We start from the raw sequence: 21,712 nt of genomic DNA, 5'->3' as shown, positions 1-21,712 counted from the left end.
GATACCCGGAACTATAGACAGGTAAACAGAAGTGTGCAGCAAAAGGACCAAATTATGCACCGTGGTTGACTAAATTGAGCTTGGAAAGGCATGTTTTCTTATTTTATGCAGCACAATCCATGCTAGTGACGAATGCCGCCGACCCCCCCCCCCCCCCAATAGTGGGGTTGTTTTTTATTGGCTACCTCATCCTTAATGCAGAAAGTGGAATGCACATGCCTCAAAAGGGAGGCTAAGAACTGCTCTTCCCGCACTTTATTACAGCCAATACTTAAAATGCAAAAAACTAAATATATCATTGAGCCAAAGGAGACGTGGCAACCTGAAACACTTCTCACCGAAAACTATAATAATGACTTGATTGAGATGTACCCGGATCCCTCTAAAGATCAGTGAACGCAATTATTACATAAAAGTATTTACCATTCTTTTCGGCCGCTCCTTTTTAATGACTGCAAATTCACTAAGCGGGCTCTCCACTGTGTTTTGGTTTTGGACTGCAAATAAAAAGATCAAATTAAGTATCCAGTGGGGGCATAAAAGGCGTTGAGATATCATTAAACAGGGCAGCGGGCTAAGCGTTATCAATTGTTGTACAGCACAAGCCTCCTAGTAATTGTTTCAAGAACCCCGATATCCACCTGGTCACCTCTTACTAGAAAAAAGAAGGCTACAGCAATCTGCTGAATAGGCAAAAACGTTTTACTTAAGAAAAAAGTTCTTGGTTTATAGGACCCTCTCAAAAGCTAGTGCATGCAATACGGTGTCAGCTGCCACAGTAGGATTCTGTAAGGATAAGGGAAATGACATTTGTTAATACTGAAGCCATAATGAACCTTCAGAACAAACATGCGATTTCTTCTAAAGTGCACTGGATTCCTGCTAACCAGGTCCCCAATGCCAGTGTTCCTTCTCCAAAACCAAGACAACTGGTCACTTGATCTCCACCGCCAAGTCCCTAGTAGGTGGTAGCTAGGCCATAGGTACTAAAGAGGGTCCCTAAGACCTGCAGAATACCTTGGGCTACTCTGTGTGTTTGGTGCAGGTTCCCCTAGACTGCCACTGCAGGGTACAAGGCAAGGTGCTTTAAAAGTGAAAACACAACATGACACTTGTGTGCCATGTTCCCCAACGCTGCATGTAATATTTGTCTCACCCCTACAGCAGGTCTTGCAGCTGTAAGGCAGGGTACACTATAATACATGTGTGGACACATCTGCAAAAGCAGATGACCCTGGTACGTCTGTTGATTCTTAGACATAGTAAGTGATCAGGGAAGCCATGCTATTTACGTGTGCTGGACACTGGTCAATACAAGTTTCCCTGCTACGTGATGTCTTCACTGAAACTAGGGAAGTTTGGTATCAAACATCTTGTATTAACAAGCCCTCACCGATTCCGGTGATGGACTTAATAAAAGCACCCGGAGGGCACCTTAGAGGTGCCCCCTGAAAACCTACCAACTACTGCTGTGCTGACTGAAGGAAGCTGGCTCTTTGCACAATATCTCATTTTGAGGTATCGTATAGAGTCCAGGGGTTCCTTTACTAGTGGACAGAGGCTTGCTCTAGTAGTCTCAAGGTGCTCTTTTGGGGGGGTAGTGTGGTCGAGCAGCCTTAGGCTTGCCAGAGAGGAGTGTTATAAGCCTGCCATAAGGTGACAGCCTTTACTCTCTGGCGATCCAAGACAAAGGCTGCTCTGGGAGATGTTTATACAACCCAGCCAACAGGATAACCTGCAAATATGTGCCATAGAAATTTCACATAGCTAACATTTTGAAATGAATGAAAAGCTGGTAAGGCACTCACCCTATTGGTTAAAATTAAACAAATGCTTAAAAACATCGCTCCTTGCCACAGTGCCACCCCCTAATCCTTAACCCAGTCAATGACTAGCATCCAAGTTCCTAATTTAAACTTACAGCAACTTCCTCTATCAGTCTCTTTAGCCTTATTACCATACTGCACATTACCTTAGAACAGCTAACCTCCCATCTTTTCTAAAAACAGAAAAGTCACTGAAAATGAAATGACATGCCAATCACTCAAGAAGTCTTGGGTCAATGAGTTGCCACCCTCATTCAGGGTAGCATCACTGTTGCAACCATCCAAGCGGGAATCCACTGATCTCAGGCAAGAGCATCTCCTGCTACGTGGTGTTTCAGTCAGATGTTTGAAGGAATTTCTCGAGCCAAGGCTGTAACAGTCAGTGGAATCACAAACCCTTAACTCTGAACCGTGGCCTTACCAGATGTGCAAGGGCGTTGCTTAGCTGGCAATCATAGTGGCCGCATCTTAAGCGCGCTCCCGGCAATAGCCACAACATCCTACACCACACTCCACTTCTCTTACAAGGCAGAGAACACTCCCTACAAAGTAACCTCTCCTCATGGTGCCCTGTGGGAGTCTTTTCCAGCAGCCACAGCTGAGGGACTGCTGGAGCAGTTGTGTGGTATGACTGCCATGACAGGCCTGAGACCAGAGTTATCCAGATGCTTCGGCACGGGACGTATGCCAGCATCCAGAAACCTTGGCGCGGTGAGCAGCCATGGTGGTCTGGTGATTGCCTTGGTGGGAGCCAGCAGGCATGGCCCACCCTGGGCCTAGTGCTTGTTGTGTACACATGCTTGTCAGCATCCCTGCTGTGTGTGTGGGGGGGGAGGGGGGGGGGGGGGGCTTGTTTAGTGCGGCAGGTGGCCCCACCCTGCCAGTCTCAGAGAGTGGTCTCCTGAACTGGACTCCACTGCATCTGTCGACGGACAGGGACAGGGTGTGGTACTGGGGTGGGCCGTGCTCACCATCTGGCACTGGCAGTGGACGCCTGAGAGACATTGAGCCACTAACCCTGTATACAATATACAGCACCCCACGCAGTAGATAGTTGCTGGCTGAATCTGGATCCCCGCCAGATACTGCAGCAGCGGGTCGGCCTGGGGCCCTGATGCCAAAAGGGGGCCCTGAGATTGGTCTGAGTTGGCTTCCAGGTGGAGAGGCTACGATAATGCTGCAGGGCCCGGTTTGGTGGTGTTCCTTCGACCGAGTGATGCCAGAACTGTGGGAGGCTTTGAGTGCTGGGTCAGCTCCCTTTTGCCAAGTGTGTACAGCCCGTGGGACGTGCCCCTGCCTGGGCTTCATTGTGATCCCCATGTAGCGGTTGGTGTGTGCTGCCTCACGTGGGCAGGAGGTGCAGAGTCTTAATCAGCAATCGACATTGCTGAGCCCCATGTATACCACCCTACATGCTTGCTCGACTGCTTATGCCGCTCCATGTGGATCCTTGTGGTGGGGGTTGTTCGTGCTGCCAGTAGGGCCACCAGTCCAGAGTCTCATCTGGCCACTGGCCATCATGCAAAGCAGAGCACCCTGGATAAATTTGCCCCACAAGGTGGGTAATAGTCTACAACCTGCAATTGATAACCTGTCTGGGGAGGTGCCAGACAGCGTGGTGCTTCTCACTGCTATCACCCAGGCCATGCTCAATGCCAAGACTGGAGCAGTCAGATCAGACATCACTCTACTCTTCCAAGAGCTCCAGCAAGCGGTTCAGAAGAATAAGGAGACCGAAACTAGAATATCAAGGGTGAAGGATTAAGTTACAGCCTTGCAGCAGAAAGTATACACCTTGATGAAAGTGTCTAAGGTGGCGGTGAGGGCAGGTAACATGGATGGTGGCACACCCTGAAACAACCTGAGGTTCATCAGGTTTCCGGAGGGGTGCGAGGGCCACCCAGGGACGTGTTCTTATTACAGTGGCTCAGGTCATTTTGACCGTGGACACTCCTTTATCCTGCTTTCTTGTGCAGCGGGCCCACTGGGCACGAGAAAGCCCCAATGGGGGCGTGACCCAGGACAGTGATCGCTAAGATACTAAACTATATGGACAGAGATACTATACTCAAGTTTGCCAGATGCCAGGATAAACTCATGTTACAATCACACCACATAACTAGACAGACTATATGTGCCTTGTGCAGTAGCAACAGCAATCTTTCACATGGTTAAGCAGCACCTCTGGGAGCTCAAGCTTCAATATATATGTTTCTTGACCCTGCATGACTACAGATGGTGTTCATCTGGGGAATCAAAGAAGTATGTCTGGGACAGAAGAAAGTTTCACTAAAACCTTACACCCCACCTAAACTCATTGCAGGGATAAGCAAAAGAGCACCCAACTAGGACACCATTGCAATGTAAACAGATATCAAGATCCTCCTGGAGGTCCTCCTAGAAGGGTGGTGTGGCCAGAGTTGGGGCAACAGCAGACTAGGAGAGGGTTGCCCTTGCGGCTTCCCGCTTCTTCATGGCAGGGGTAGCAGATACGCATCTTCTGTTATGTCATTTGCATAATGTAGTGTGGTCACATACTGTTCTTACCATCAGCCACAGAGTCAGCTGGATTACAAGCTCTAGAGGCATTTCATTGTTGGGGATGGTGGGGTATTGGTTGTGGTTTTCAGGTCCCTGTTTTGGGGTCTCCGGCTAGCACACCCCACAACAGATGTGTTCATATAAGCATGGGGTGGGGGAGTTTCATTATCTGTCTGGGGATGTTCCTCAGTTTGTTAGTTTCCATGCTGCACATGGGCCTGCCTACTACCCACACCTGTGCCCCAGTCCTTCAGGTGCATCCTCCCCCCTGCCTCTGTCTAGACCTTAAAACACACGACTTAACTCAGCGCAGGTCTAGTGAGGCCTCAGGACTTATGTCCTGGAATGGCCAGGGCCTACTAGATAAGATTAAGAGAGGGGCTGTCCTGAGACATGCTGAGGAGACGCACCTCTTGCACATTAAAGTCCCCTGCCATGCCCAGTATGGATATTGTAAGGAAATGCCTCCTTGGCATGGTTACCCTCTGACTCTTTGCCTTTTGCAGATGCCAGTTATGATTGAAAGTGTGCTGGGACCCTGCTAACCAGGCCCCAGCGCCAGTGTTATTTCCCTAAAGAACGAGTTACTTACCTTCGGTAACGACTTTTCTGGTGGATACATTAGCTACCTGTGGATTCCTCACCTGATGAATACTCCCATGGCGCCAGCATTTGACGGAAATCTTCTTACTAGTCTCTGCACGTCGACGAGGACGTCACTCTAGCCCACGCGACGCCGTCTGACGTCATACAGGCAATAAGAAGTCCTCGCCGACGTGCCGATGACAGTACCAACATTTTTTACGTGCATGAGAATAATAATAATAACCCAATGCAATGAAAGAGCAAAGCAACATCTCTTAATATTGTAAATCACACAACATTGCAATAAAATAGCTGTAGATTTAATATAACCTTTTTCTTTTTTTTTTTTTTTTAAACAAATAAATATATTTATACATACGAATCATGTATATACCCAATATATATATAGATTTATATATAAATATACACATATATACAAATATCATACATGCAAAATGTATTGCAACTTTGAAGACCAAAAGGAGCACACTCAAGGATTGCTTGGAGAGACCAAAAAGGCAACGGGGAGGCGGGTGGGACCGTGAGGAATCCACAGGTAGCTAATGTATCCACCAGAAAAGTCGTTACCGAAGGTAAGTAACTCGTTCTTCTGATGGATACAACTACCTGTGGATTCCTCACCTGATGAATAGAGTCCCAAAGCAGTACCACGCCCGGCGGTGGGTGCCTAAATGGTCAAACCAAGAAATCCTGCAGCACTGACCGTGCAAAATGACCGTCCCTTCTGACCTCAGAGTCCAAACAGTAATGTTTCACAAAAGTGTGAAGGGACGACCAAGTTGCGGCCTTGCAGATGTCAACCACAGGAACACCCCTGGCCAAGGCCGAAGAGGCCGACTTAGCTCTGGTGGAGTGAGCTCTAATGCCCTCAGGCGGATCCTTCTTTGCCAAAGAGTAACAGATTTTAATGCAAAGAACAACCCACCTGGAGAGTGTTCTCTTGTGGACTGCCTTTCCTCTCCTCTTGCCCACGTATCCGACAAACAGCTGATCCTCCAGCCTGATATCCTTCATTCTGTCGATATAGAAGCTCAACGCCCTTTTTGGGTCCAGGCGATGTAGTCTTTCTTCCTCCTTTGAAGGATGAGGCGGAGGATAAAACGTGGACAAAGTGATTGTCTGAGCCAAATGGAAGGGTGAAACAACCTTCGGAAGGAAAGCAGCCTTGGTCCTCAACACCACCTTATCCCCATAAAACGTTATATAAGGGGGTTTAACCGATAAGGCCTGCAACTCACTCACTCTCCTTGCAGATGTTATAGCTACCAGGAATACTGTTTTAATAACCAAATACCTTAAGGGGCAAGAATGCATAGGCTCAAAAGGGGACCCCATAAGGAAAGTCAGGACCAAGGACAAATCCCATTGAGGCATAACGAATGGTTTTGGAGGATATTGATTCAGAAGACCTTTCAAGAATCTGAGAACAATAGGGGATTTAAATAACGATGGTTGGTCTGGAAGACAAATGAAGGCTGACAAGGCCGACAAATAACCCTTAATGGTAGCTACTGCACAACCTTTCTGCGCTAGAGACAGTGCAAAAGACAAAACATGTGACAGATGAGCATGTAAGGGATCAATCTGTCTCTCTCCACACCACATAACAAAATTAGACCACCTATTAGCGTAGATAGATTTAGTGGAGTGTCGCCTGGCCGCTAAGATAACATCCACTACATCAGGTGGGAGAGAGAAGGAACTCAGGTTGCCCCGTTCAATCTCCAAGCATGTAGGTGCAGACTCTGGAGGTTGGGGTGTAAAACCTGCCCCTGCGACTGCGAGAGGAGGTCTGCCCTGAGAGGGAGACGGAGCGGAGGGCACAGTGAGAGTTGGAGAAGGTCGGAGTACCATACCCTCCTTGGCCAATCCGGAGCTATTAAGATGACTTGGGCCCGGTCTTGGCGAATTTTCCTCAACACTCGAGGAATCAAGGGTATGGGGGGAAACGCGTAAAGCAACTGGTCGCACCAGGTTATCTGAAACGCGTCCCCCAACGCTCCCTGCATCGGATACTGGAGGCTGCAGAATAACGGGCAATGCGCGTTCTCCCGAGTGGCAAACAGATCTATCCGAGGAAACCCCCACATCTGGAAGATTAAACAGACTTGATCTGGATGGAGACGCCACTCGTGGTCTGCCGAGAATTGGCGACTGAGACTGTCCGCACGTACATTCAAGACCCCGGCCAGATGATTTGCCACCAAGCAAATCTGATGGTCCTTTGCCCAGGACCATAGCCGAAGAGCTTCTCTGCAGAGAAGGTACGACCCTACTCCTCCCTGTTTGTTTATGTACCACATCGTGGTAGTATTGTCCGTCAGGACCTGTACCGACTGACCACGAAGGGATGGGAGGAAGGCCTTGAGAGCCAAACGTACAGCCCGTAACTCCAACAGATTGATATGAAACACCTGTTCCTCTGGAGACCAAAGCCCTTTGATCTCCAGATCCCCCAGATGAGCTCCCCATCCTAGGGTGGAGGCATCCGTTATTACCGTGGCCACTGGTGGCGACTGCGCGAACGGCTTCCCCTGTGAAAGATTGTTGCCCGCAATCCACCACTTCAAGTCCACAGCAGCATCTCTGGAGATCTTGACAGTACCTTCTAAATCTCCCTTGTGTTGAGACCACTGCCTTCGGAGGCACCACTGAAGAGCCCTCATGTGCCAGCGAGCATGCGTGACCAACAGAATGCAGGAGGCGAACAGACCGAGCAGACGAAGGACCTTGAGGACTGGAACTACCGCTCCATTTCGAAACATTGGAACCAATTCCTGAATATCTTGAATCCGCTGAGGCGGAGGAAAGGCTCGACTCAATGTTGTATCCAGTACTGCCCCTATGAACAGGAGGTGCTGAGAGGGCTCCAGGTGAGATTTGGGCACGTTCACCGAAAAGCCCAGGTCGAACAACAACTGGGTTGTTGACTGCAGATGATGCGACACAAGCTCCGGGGACTTGGCTTTGATCAACCAGTCGTCCAAGTAAGGGAATACTGCTATCCCCTTCCTTCTGAGCTCCGCCGCAACCACTGACATCACCTTTGTGAAGACTCGAGGTGCTGAAGTAAGACCAAACGGGAGGACCGCAAACTGATAGTGCTGCGACCCTACCACAAACCGGAGATACTTCCTGTGCGACTTGAGTATCGGGATATGAAAGTAAGCATCCTGCAAGTCGACAGACACCATCCAATCTTCCTTGTTCAACGCCAAAAGCACCTGTGCTAGGGTCAGCATCTTGAACTTTTCCTGTTTGAGGAACCAATTCAAGATCCTCAGATCCAGGATTGGTCTCAACTGACCATCCTTTTTGGGAATCAGGAAGTATCTTGAGTAACAACCTCGACCCTTTTCCTGCTCTGGGACCAACTCTACCGCGCCCTTTGAAAGGAGGACTTGAACCTCCTGTTCTAGCAACAGGAGGTGTTCTTCTGAACAATAAGATGGGCGGGGCGGGATGAGGTGCGGGAACTCCCGAAAGGGAAGGGCGTAGCCTTTTCCCACAATGCCGAGAACCCAAGTGTCCGTTGTGATAGACTTCCACTTGTGGAGAAAACGCTGTAATCTGCCCCCTACAGGAGAGGAGTGAGTGGGAAACGGTGGAAGCCTAAGGCTGCTTCCCCTGCTGCACCCCTCCAGAGGACGAGGAAGAGGCAGAGTGCTGTTGAGAGGCTCCTCTGGTACGGACCCCACCCCTCCCCCTCCCTCTAAATGACCTATAGGGGAGGGAAGAGGCGGGTTGCTGGAACCTCCCCCGAAAGGAAGAGGAATAAGAGCCACGCCCAAATCCCCGAAACCTCCTGAAAATTCTAGAAGAGGCAGAGGAAGAAGGAGCTTGCAGTCCTAACGATTTGGCTGTGGCTCTGCTCTCCTTAAATCGTTCCAAGGCTGAATCTGCCTTGGCTCCAAACAGTCTGTCCCCATCAAACGGGAGGTCCAGCAGGGTCGACTGCACATCCGCAGAGAACCCTGAGTTTCGGAGCCAGGCCTGTCTTCTTGCCACCACAGCCGTGCCCATCGCCCTGGCCACCGAGTCGGTCGTGTCCAGCCCAGACTGGATAATCTGGGTCGCGGCAGCCTGGGCGTCCGAGACCACATCCAAAAGACCCTGGGGAAGCTCCGTGAATGAAGACGAAATATCATCCATCAGCGCATGGATGTACCTCCCCAGAATGCACGTGGCGTTGGTGGCCTTCAACGCCAAACTGCATGACGAAAATATTTTCTTGGACTGCGCATCCAGTTTCTTGGAGTCTCTGTCTCCAGGCACCGTCGGGAAGGAACCAGGCGCTGACTTTGAGGAACAGGAGGCTTGCACCACCAAGCTCTCCGGCGTAGGGTGTCTAGAGAGAAAGCCAGGGTCAGATGGTGCAGCTCGATACCTCCTGGCCACAGCCCTATGAACGGCCGAGGAAGACACCGGCTTCTTCCACACCTCCAACACCGGATCCAGCAAAGCCTCATTAAATGGCAAGAGAGGCTCAGCTGCAGCAGAGGCCGGATGCAATACCTCTGTCAGCAAATTCTGCTTTGCCTCTGCCACCGGCAAAGGCAGGTCCAAAAAGCTCGCTGCCTTCCTCACCACAGCATGAAAGGAAGCAGCCTCCTCCGTATATTCCCCTGGAGATGAAAGGTCCCACTCAGGGGAAGTGTCCAGCCCACTGGCTGTATCCAGACCATGCAGTCCGTCTCCAGAGTCCTCAATCTCTCCCTCCTCTAGGACTCGCTGGTACTCTTGCTCTTCTAAAAGACGGAGAGCACGCCTCCTCGAATGAAGTCTCTCCTCGATACGCGGAGTCGACATGGCCTCCGCCGACGTCGAAGAACGGCGCCGATCTCCAGAAGCATCTGACGCCGCGTCCGGCGCCACAGGCAGCTTCGGCGCCGAGGCAGGAGCCGGAGGACGAGGTCTTGGAGCCGATGGACCAACCGGAGTCACAGGGCAAAATCCTGACTTCGACGGAGGGGCAACCTCCGGGGCCGAAACATCCGAAGCCACCGGAGCGGCCACCGACGCCGGCACCGGCGCCGAGCCCACATTCCCAAAAGGGAGAAAGGGCATAAAGGGTGCCGGCCGAAGAGGCGCAGGATCACCCAACGAAAAGGCCAAGGGCCCCGAAGGACCAGCCGGAGCAGCTCCTGGAGCCATCTGCTGAAAGATGGTATACATCGCATTAAGAAACGCGGTACTATCGGCTCCAGGAGTGGGAAAAGCCGGATACTGGGGTGCCTGGATCGAGGGCGACCCCGACGCCGGCCTCGACGTCTGCGACGCCGGAGAAAACACAAGAGGCTGCACCACCTCAATCACTGACGCCTGACCAGGTGAAGTCGGTGACGCCGGAGAGGGCAACGGCGTCGATGGATGCGGCGTGACCGTGGGGCTGACCTCCCAAGTCCTCCGACGCCGAGCCGAAGGTGACCTCGAACGAGACTCCTTGCTGGAGTGACGTCGTGAGTCTCTACGGCGCCGGGAGTCTCGATGACGCCGGTGAGACCTTGGCGAAGAAGACTTCTTATGATGTTTCTCCTTCTTCTTTGACTTTGCCATAAATAACTTGGCCTCGCGCTCTTTGAGGGCCTTCGGATTCATGTGTTGACATGAATCGCAAGTCGAGACGTCGTGGTCGGAGCTCAAACACCATAGACAGTCGGAGTGAGGATCTGTAACTGACATCTTGCCCCCACACTCTCGACAGGGCTTGAAACCCGACTTCCTCTGAGACATTGTTACCGCAGAGAAGACTACGCAGCAGACAATACACTGTAACCACGAAGGTAACAGTAACTCCCTCGAAGATAACCGTTTCGAATGCACGGAAAAAAGGGAACTGTCATCGGCACGTCGGCGAGGACTTCTTATTGCCTGTATGACGTCAGACGGCGTCGCGTGGGCTAGAGTGACGTCCTCGTCGACGTGCAGAGACTAGTAAGAAGATTTCCGTCAAATGCTGGCGCCATGGGAGTATTCATCAGGTGAGGAATCCACAGGTAGTTGTATCCATCAGAACTGTACCTTTGTTCCCACAATTGGCACAGCCCTGGAACCCAGATAAGTCCTTGTAAATGGTACCCCTGGTACCAAGGGCCCTGATGCCAGGGAAGGTCTCTAAGGGCTGCAGCATGTCTTATGCCACCCTGGGGACCCCCCTCCCCACCTGTGCCCTGCTTGCATCGCTAGAGTGACCCCTGGGTCCCCCCCACTTATTTCTATTACAAACCAGATGCCTGCTTTGCACACTGCACCCGGCCGCCCCTATGCCACTGAGGGTGTGTTGTGTGCCTACTTGTGCCCTACACCACCCCCACCCCTCCCAAGTGCCCTACAAAACCCCCCCCCGGTCTGCCTTCCGAAGACGCAGGAACTTACCGGTTGGCAGACTGGAACCAGAGCACCCCTGTTCTTCATAGGCACCTATGTGTTTTGGGCCCTCCTTTGACCTCTGCACCTGACCGGCCCTGTGTTGCTGCTGCGGTAACTTTGGGGCTGCCTATGCCCAGGAACTTGTAAGTGCCTTACTTACCTGAAAAACTAACCATTACTTACCTCCCCCAGGAACTGTTGATTTTTGCACTGTGTCCACTTTTAAAATAGCTTATTGCCATTTTAACAAACTGTGTACGTAACTGCTCTAATTCAAAGTTCCTAACAACTGTGTGGAGTACCTTGCATTTTATGTATTTACTTCAAATCTTGAAACTGTGGTTCTAAAATAAAGAAAAAATATTTTTCGATATAAAAACTACTGGCCTGGAGTTAAGTCTGAGTGTGTTCCTCTTTTATTGCCTGTGTGTACAACAAATGCTTAACACTACCCTGGGATAAGCCTACTGCTCGACCACACTACCACAAAATAGTGGCAAAATTAGATAATTCTAGCGCTCTATCTTACCACTAAGGGGAACCCTTGGACTCTGCACACTCTCTCTTACTTTGAGATAGTAAGTACAGAGCCAGCTTTCTACAGATACGACCAGGTCTATCATTCGGGGTTCACCAAGGGCACATGCATCCTAATAGAGGGAGATCCGTTTCAGACACTAGCAACTGGGCAGATAGTCTGGAGGTGGTATGTGATAGTCTCCTGCTCCATTTATGGGGAACCTCTTACCATCAGCTGCTTTTATTCCTCCCACTTCCTCCCATAAGTCATTTGTGGCTCTGGTGTTTCATCTATGGGGAGACCTCCCAGAGGGCCCATCTATAATTAGGGGTGACTGGGACGCCGTTAAGGAGCCCAATATGGATCACAGCACACAGCAGCCCAGGGACTTACTGATGTATGCATACACATGCTTCTCTGATTCATAGATCATTTTATCACCTCAATTATCATGTCGTCCCCAACATGTATGTTCACAGGTTGGCAAAAGCAGATATCCTAACACTAGGTCCGTCTAATCACTCCCTTATTGTCCTCCATATTCAAGAGGGTCTTCTGAGATTTTGGTGGCACCTTTCCCCATGGCACCTTTCCCCATGGCACCTACAGAATCCAATGTGTATACTGCACACCTTTCGAACCACTGATGAGTATTTCACCCTTTATTCGGCCACAGCTCCCTTGGCTACCACACACTGGGAAGCCTTTAAGGCCACCCTACTTGGTGTAGATATTTGCTTCTGTGCTGAGGAGCGCTGCAGACAAGTGCAAACCCTTACTGATCTTGAGCAGCAGATAGGCAGGACTCCAGAGGGGGAGAGCGCGCAGCGCCAATTGGTGTGGGCCCAACAACAATACCAGCACATACTTCTGGATGAAGCCAAACTAGCCTGACAAGCGTCTTAAAGCCACCTGAATTAAGTGTGTGTGTGTGTGTGTCGGGGTAATGTGGGTGTAACAAGTCCAGCAAAACAGTAACTAAACTGTCAATCTGCACTCTAATGCCGGTGATTAGAGACCAGCAGGGCCAGATGCTGGTGGACCTAAAGAATGTGGCTCAGTGCTTTGCTTCCCATTATGAATCGCTGTATGCTGGGAGAGGGTTCCCGACACTTGGTCTCCTGACTGGCACACCACAGCCTCCTTGGAGGATGATGTCCCGGTATAGGAGCTAGCCTCAGCCCTGCAGGAGATGAAGACAGGGCGGGCCCCAGAAACCAAAGGACTCCCTTGTGAATTTTTCAATGCCTTTATGTCACAACTGAGCACTGACCTTTTGACCCTCCTCCTGGCAGCACTATGGGGTGAGCCCCTCCCATTGGATTGGCACCAGGCCGAAATAGTGGTCTTTTTTAAACCAGGCAGGCTCCCAGAACACATCCTACCTTCCGAAAAACAGAGGTGAAGCTCCTTGTCAAGACACAAGCTACATGTAAAGCACATACAGGACCTGGTCCATCCAGATCACTCCGGCTTTATGCCCCATAGAGCCACACGACATATCAGTCAGGTTCATAAAGCACTTGCAATAGGGTATCACCTTGAGAGGTCAGGAGCTTTGTATTGTACCCTATTACCATGGCTTGCTTCAGGCATATTGACTATCCTAGGGGGTTTCCGGGCAGGCAGAGGTGATAGGTGGTCACTCAAGAGCAGTTTTCAGTTGACCTATTGTGGGGGCATTGCCGCAGCTGACATTTATGGGTACTACACCGCCTCTCACCTTTTGGTCATCAATGACTGGTGATATGGGCCCCAAGACAACCTGCATATGCATCAGCAGAAGAGGGCTATGAATGACACCCATCCCATACTAACTGCGGGAGGAGAAAGTATGGGATTCCTGCTACCGGGGTGGTCCTGGGACTCTGGAGGGCATGAGGTGGTGGAGTTGGCGGACTAAACAGACACCCCTTTGGTAGGGCTGCTTGTTACTTCAAGTGTCTCGGCTGGAATGTTTTCAACCCTAAGGCCTCATCGGGATCTACACACTGGATGATGTTCTGCAGGGCACTGTGTTGAAATCGTATAAGGCCTTGCAGCTGGAACACCACCTCCAACATAGCCAATTCCACTGCTACCCCCATCTCGGTCACGCCCTCACCCCCTATATGTGATGCATCGGAAACCCCCTTGAATTCAGCTATACTCCAGGGAAAGCTCATCGTTGGAGACCTAGAGTCTCTCAAAATCAATGAAATCTACCAAACCCTGGTCAATAAGAGCAATAACACATTGCCCGCCCTTCAGGCGGGCTGGGAACAGGATCTTGAAACAGACAAGGACTACTGGACAGAGGCTTTTGGGGGCACCTAGAGAGGCTACAATCTTGATCCACCTCCACCTTATCCAATTTAAATACATACACAGGGCCTACTATAGATGTCACAGCCTATGGGTCTGGTGATCTCACCCCGATGTCTCCACTGTGGAGTGGCAAAGGGTACTTTTTTTTTTTTTTTAAACATTCGGTATAAAGTTGTATAGCATGGGGGGGGGGGGGGGGGTCTTGGCCTTCCAATGCTTAGCGATATTGTCTTTGGTGACAAAGGCCCCACTTGCCTGCTTGGAAAAGGAGCATGTATCACTATACGAGGCTAGAGGTAGCTGTTTATCTAGGGGCTGCCCTCAGAAACATTAGAAAATCTGGCAAAGATGAGGGGTGAGTGGACTACTGGGGTATTGTACTGGAACCAATGCGCCCTCAAGACGCTGGGGCTGATGAAGACATTTAGGGCTACGGCCGGTATAATGGGGACGGACGCCAACCTACGGATGTCTAGTCACTGGCTGCTTGGGGTGGACTGGTGGCTGGCCTGTGCAAGCTATTGCTTTTACTTTCTTTATTGCACATTTGTCTTCTTTTTTCGCATAGTGTTATGTATTCCTCTTGCTACATATTTTTATTGGCCTTTCAGGTCATGTATACTTAATCCAATAAAATATGTTAAAAAAAGAAAAAAAGCAAATGTTCACTACCGAGAACGTTCCAGACGAACGAGTTACTTACCTTCGGTAACGACTTTTCTGGTGGATACATTAGCTACCTGTGGATTCCTCACCTCATGAATACTCCCATGGCGCCAGCATTCTACGGAAATCTTCTTACTAGTCTCTGCACGTCGACGAGGACGTCACTGTCTCGCACGCGACGCCGTCTGACGTCATACAGGCAATAAGAGGTCCTCGACGACGTGCGGACGTCAGTACCAATCATTTTTTACGTGCATGAGAACAACCAGGCAATGCAATGAAAGAACAAAGCAACATCCATTATATTGTAAAAATACACCACATTGTATGAATAACTGTAAATCTTTTTTATGTACATATATATATATATATATATATATATATATATATATATATATATATATATAAAAAACTCTCTTTTTTAAAAATATATACACACACCAAGTATATACATAAAGATATATACACATATACCCATATATATATATAAATATATCATATATATACATCTATTACACCCTCAAAGATCAAGAGGAGCGCACTCAAGGATTACTTGGCAAGACCATAAAGGCAACGGGGAGGCGGGTGGGACCGTGAGGAATCCACAGGTAGCTAATGTATCCACCAGAAAAGTCGTTACCGAAGGTAAGTAACTCGTTCTTCTGATGGATACAACTACCTGTGGATTCCTCACCTCATGAATAGAGTCCCAAAGCAGTACCACGCCCGGCGGTGGGTGCCTAAATGGTCAAACCAAGAAATCCTGCAGCACTGACCGTGCAAAATGGCCGTCCCTTCTAACCTCAGAATCTAAACAGTAATGTTTTGCAAAAGTGTGAAGGGACGACCAAGTTGCGGCCTTGCAGATGTCGACCACAGGAACACCTCTGGCTAAGGCCGAAGTGGCCGACTTAGCTCTGGTGGAATGAGCTCTAATGCCCTCAGGAGGATCCTTCTTTGCCAAAGAGTAACATTTTAATGCAAAGAACAACCCACCTGGATAGTGTTCTCTTGTGGACTGCCTTTCCTCTCCTCTTGCCCACGTATCCAATAAACAGCTGATCCTCCAGCCTGAAATCCTTTGTTCTATTGATAAAGAAGCTCAACGCTCTCTTTGGATCCAGACGGTGCAGTCTTTCTTCCTCTTTGGAAGGATGAGGCGGAGGATAGAACGTGGACAAAGTAATTGCCTGAGCCAAATGGAAGGGTGAAACAACCTTCGGGAGGAAAGCAGCCTTGGTCCTCAACACCACCTTATCCCCATAAAAAGTTGTATAAGGGGGTTTTACTGATAAGGCCTGCAACTCACTCACTCTCCTTGCTGATGTTATAGCTATCAGGAAGACTGTTTTTAAAAACAAATACCTTAAGGGGCAAGAATGCATAGGTTCAAAAGGGGACCCCATAAGGAAAGTCAGGACTAAGGACAAATCCCATTGCGGCATAACGAATGGCTTTGGAGGATATTGATTTAGAAGACCTTTCAAGAATCTGATAACAATAGGGGATTTAAATAAAGATGGTTGGTCTGGAAGACATATGAAGGCTGACAAGGCTGATAAATAACCTTTAATGGTAGCCACTGCACAACCTTTCTGCGCCAGAGATAGAGCAAAAGACAAAACGTCCGATAGATGAGCTTGTAAAGGATCAATCTGCCTCTCTCCACACCACGCAACAAATTTAGACCACCTATTAGCGTAGATAGATTTAGTGGAGTGTCGCCTGGCCGCTAATATAACATCCACTACCTCAGGCGGGAGAGAGAAGGAACTCAGGTTGCCCCGTTCAATCTCCAGGCATGTAGGTGCAGACTCTGGAGGTTGGGGTGTAGAACCTGCCCCTGCGACTGCGACAGGAGGTCTGCCCTGAAAGGGAGACGGAGCGGCGGGCACGTTGAGAGTTGGAGAAGGTCGGAGTACCACACCCTCCTTGGCCAATCCGGAGCTATTACGATTACTAGAGCCCGGTCTTGGCGAATCTTCCTCAATACTCGAGGAATCAAGGGTATGGGAGGAAACGCGTAAAGCAACTGGCCGCACCAGGTCATTTGAAACGCGTCCCCCAATGCTTCCTGCATCGGATACTGAAGGCTGCAGAACAACGGACAATGCGCGTTCTCTCGAGTGGCGAACAGATCTACCCGAGGAAACCCCCACTTCTGGAAGATTAAACGGACTTGATCTGGATGGAGACGCCACTCGTGGTCTGCCGAGAAGTGGCGACTGAGACTGTCCGCACGCACGTTCAAGACTCCGGCCAGATGGTTTGCTATCAAGCAAATCCGATGGTCCTTTGCCCAGGACCATAGTCGAAGAGCTTCTCTGCAGAGAAGGTACGACCCCACTCCTCCCTGCTTGTTTATGTACCACATCGTGGTAGTATTGTCCGTTAGGACCTGTACCGACTGACCACGAAGGGAAGGGAGGAAGGCCTTGAGAGCCAGACGTACAGCCCGTAACTCTAACAGATTGATGTGAAAAATCTGTTCCTCTGGAGACCAAAGACCTTTGATCTCCAGATCCCCCAGATGAGCTCCCCACCCTAGAGTGGAAGCATCCGTTATGACTGTGGCCACTGGTGGCGACTGCTGGAACGGTTTTCCTTGTGAAAGATTGTTGCTTGCAATCCACCACTTCAAATCCACAGCAGCATCTCTGGAGATCTTGACAGTACCCTCTAGATCCCCTCTGTGTTGAGACCGCTGCCTTCGGAGGCACCACTGAAGAGCCCTCATGTGCCAGCGAGCATGCGTGACCAACAGAATGCAGGAGGCAAAAAGACCGAGCAGACGAAGGACCTTGAGGACTGGAACTACCGCTCCGTTTCGAAACATTGGAACCAAATCCTGAATCCGCTGAGGCGGAGGAAAGGCCCGACCCAATGTCGTATCCAGTACTGCCCCTATGAACAGGAGGCGCTGAGAGGGCTCCAGGTGAGATTTGGGCTCGTTCACCGAAAAGCCCAGGTCGAACAACAACTGGGTTGTTGACTGCAGATGACGCAACACAAGCTCCGGGGACTTGGCTTTGATCAACCAATCGTCCAAGTAAGGGAATACTGCTATCCCCTTCCTTCTGAGCTCTGCCGCAACCACCGACATCACCTTCGTGAAGACTCGAGGTGCTGAAGTAAGACCAAACGGAAGGACCGCAAACTGGTAGTGTTGCGATCCCACCACAAACCGGAGATACTTCCTGTGTGACTTGAGTATCGGGATATGAAAGTAAGCATCCTGCAAGTCGACAGACACCATCCAGTCTTCCATGTTCAACGCCAAAAGCACCTGTGCTAGGGTCAGCATCTTGAACTTTTCCTGCTTGAGGAACCAATTCAAGATCCTCAGGTCCAGAATTGGTCTCAAACGACCATCCTTCTTGGGAATCAGGAAATACCTTGAGTAAACTCCTTGACCCCTTTCCTGCTCCGGGACCAACTCCACCGCGCCCTTTAAAAGGAGGACTTCCACCTCCTGTTCTAGCAACAGGAGGTGTTCTTGTGAACAATACGAAGGGCGGGGCGGGATGAGGGGCGGAAACTCCCGAAAGGGAAGGGTGTAGCCTTTTCCCACAACACTGAGAACCCAAGTGTCCGACGTAACAGTCTCCCATTTGGTGAGAAAATGCTGTAATCTTCCCCCTACAGGAGAGGAGTGAGTGGGAAATGGTGGAAGCCTAAGGCTGCTTCCCCTGCTGCACCCCGCCATAGGATGAGGAAGAGGCAGAGTGCTGCTGAGAGGCTCCCCTGGTGCGGACCCTACCCCTCCCCCTAAAAGATCTATAGGGGTGGGAAGAGGCAGGTTGCTGATATCTTCCCCGAAAGGAAGAGGAGGAAGAGCCACGCCCAAATCCACGAAACCTCCTGAAGAATCTGGAAGAGGCCGTGGAAGAAGGAGCTTGGAGTCCCAACGACTTAGCCGTGGCCCTGCTCTCCTTAAAACGTTCCAAGGCCGAATCAGCCTTAGCCCCAAACAGTTTGTCCCCATCAAACGGGAGATCCAACAATGTGGACTGTACATCCGCCGAAAAGCCCGAGTTACGTAGCCAGGCCTGTCTCCTTTCCACCACAGTTGTGCCCATTGCTCTGGCTACCGAGTCGGTGGTATCCAGTCCCGTCTGGATAATTTGGGTCGCAGCAGCCTGGGCATCAGAGACAAGGTCCAAAAGACCCTGGGGAAGCTCTGTAAACGAAGAGGAGATGTCATCCATCAGAGCATGAATATACCTCCCCAGGATACAGGTCGCATTAGTGGCTTTTAACGCCAGACTGCAGGACGAAAAAATCTTCTTCGACTGCGCCTCTAGCTTTTTTGAGTCTCTGTCCCCAGGCACCGTCGGGAAAGAACCAGGCGCTGATTTGGACGAACAGGAGGCCTGCACAACCAAGCTCTCCGGCGTAGGGTGCCTAGATAGGAAACCAGGATCAGTTGGAGCCGTCCGATACCTCCTGGCCACGGCTCTGTGAACTGCTGGGGAAGATGCCGGCTTCTTCCACACCTCTAAAACCGGATCCAGCAGAGCGTCATTAAAAGGTAATAGAGGCTCCGCCGCGGCTGAGGCCGGATGCAACACCTCTGTCAAAAGGTTTTGTTTCGCCTCCACCACCGGCAAAGGCAGGTCCAAAAAACTAGCTGCCTTCCGTACCACTGTATGAAAGGAAGCAGCTTCCTCGGTATATTCCCCCGGGGACGAAAGGTCCCACTCAGGGGAAGTGTCCAGCCCACTGGCCGACTCCAGTCCACGCAGCCCATCACCCGAGTCCTCTAGCTCTCCTTCCTCTAGGGCTCGTTGGTACTCCTGCTCCTCTAGTACCCGGAGAGCACGCCTCCTTGAATGCAGTCGTTGCTCAATCCGCGGAGTCGACAACACCTCCGCCGAAGTCGGAGATCGGCGCCGATCTTCCGAAGCCACCGACGCCGCATCCGGCGCCACAGGTAACTTCGGCGCCGACTGAAGAGCAGATGAAACGGATGGACCCACCGGAGTCACAGGACGAAATCTCGACGTCGACGGGATGGAAATCCCTGGGGCCAATCCCTCCGAAGCCATCGGAGCGGCCACCGGCGCCGACACTGGCGCCGAGCCCACGTTCCCAAACGGGAGAAAGGGCATAAAGGGTGCCGGCCGAAGAGGCGCAGGATCACCCAAAGAAAAGGCCAAAGGCCCAGCCGGAGCACCCCCTGGAGCCATCTGTTGGAAGATGGCATACATCGCATTCAAGAATGCGGAACTATCGGCTCCAGGGGTGGGAAAAGCCGGATACTGGGGTGCCTGACTCGGAGGCGACCCCGACGCCGGCCTCGGCGTCTGCGCCGGAGAAAACACCTGAGGCTCCAATACCTCAATCACCGACGCCTGTCCAGGCGAAGTTGGAGACGTCGGAGAGAGCAACGGCGTCGAAGGATGCGGCGTCACCGTGGGGCTGACCTCCCATGTCCTCCGGCGCCGATCCGGAGACCTGGAACGAGCCTCCCTTGAATGACGCTGAGATTCTCTACGGCGCCGGGAGTCTCGATGACGCCGATGTCTTGGAGAAGACTTTTTCTTGTGATGCTTCTCCTTTGACTTGGCCATAAACAGCTTCGCCTCGCGTTCTTTAATGGCCTTTGGATTCATGTGCTGACACGAATCACAAGTCGAGACGTCGTGGTCGGAGCTCAAACACCAAAGGCAATCGGAATGAGGATCCGTCACCGACATCTTGCCTCCACACTCACGACAAGGCTTAAATCCAGACTTTCTCTGCGACATTATTTCCACAGAGAAAGAGTACGCAGCAAGATATACACTGTAACCGCAAGAGTAACAGTTGCTCCCTCGAAGATAACCGTTTCGAATGCACGGAAAAAAGGGAACTGACGTCCGCACGTCGTCGAGGACCTCTTATTGCCTGTATGACGTCAGACGGCGTCGCGTGCGAGACAGTGACGTCCTCGTCGACGTGCAGAGACTAGTAAGAAGATTTCCGTAGAATGCTGGCGCCATGGGAGTATTCATGAGGTGAGGAATCCACAGGTAGTTGTATCCATCAGAAATATATTTGTTTGCAAGTCATCTTGACTGTTTATCAGCCTATCAAGCATACATAGCCCATGTCACGGTTAACAGTTAAACTGAAGGAGGTCTGTTTGCAATAGGACGCCAGACCATTTGTGTCTATGCCATCTAGAGTGAACCATGACTTGCACCACATCTGTTAAGGAATATTAGCCTTAGCACAGGTCCAAACAGCATCGCTTTCAAATTCTAATTTTATGTGAAAGAGCATAAATAGGTGCTGCTCCAAGACTAGAAGCATATTCACTATGCAGGGTCACCAGGCGAAAGGCCTGCTAAATGGCTGTTCCAGTCCAGCTGAAGGCTTCCTTTTTAAATTGAATCCTAATCTAAACCCTATATCGAAGTACTCCCTGAATGTTCGCCTGAACTGGTATCTTTATTTTTGGACTCAGGAGGACTCCTTTGCCTTTATTCTGATTGCAGTGTTTCACCATTGCGAGAATTTCCTTTGAATGATTTTGCCTGCATCATGGCTTAGTGGGCCTGTAGAAGCTGGCTATCTATGCTGTGTACCAATGTAGGGGTACACTATGCAGACAGTACAGATTACCCTTATGTGCTTACAGAGGTTAAAGTAATAACCCTAAATGCTCTTTTGTGGTGGTGTGGGTGAGCAGTTTAGGCTTAGAGGGTACCAGCAGCAGCAGCAACTTCAGGTTACCTGCCCTAGTGTGTGCAGGTGCGGAGGTGCTCCTAGCAATAGTAGCCTTGGACGCTATGTGTTGAAGTCAATGGGAGCAGTACCTGTAAGAAAAAGTCTGCAAGTGAGGACTGGGTAACCAGTCCAGCTGAACCAAAAAGAGGGCTTGGTTCTTGAG

At 50.5% G+C, this 21,712-nt stretch overlaps 1 protein-coding gene across 1 annotated transcript in view; it reads right to left on the bottom strand.

Moving 5' to 3' along the window:
- KIF22 (kinesin family member 22) overlaps window positions 1-21,712 on the bottom strand; it is a 136,180-nt gene that overhangs the window by 9,278 nt on the left and 105,190 nt on the right. Inside the window, exon 11 of the mRNA XM_069244087.1 lies at window positions 424-497. Within this exon, the coding sequence (XP_069100188.1) occupies window positions 424-497 (74 nt within the window). The remainder of the gene's footprint in view (window positions 1-423; window positions 498-21,712) is intronic.

Source organism: Pleurodeles waltl, chromosome 7 (genome assembly GCF_031143425.1).
Source record: "Pleurodeles waltl isolate 20211129_DDA chromosome 7, aPleWal1.hap1.20221129, whole genome shotgun sequence".
NCBI lineage: Eukaryota > Metazoa > Chordata > Amphibia > Caudata > Salamandridae > Pleurodeles > Pleurodeles waltl.
Note: the sequence above shows the minus strand (reverse complement) of the source record. Positions and strands in the feature narration are given on the sequence as shown.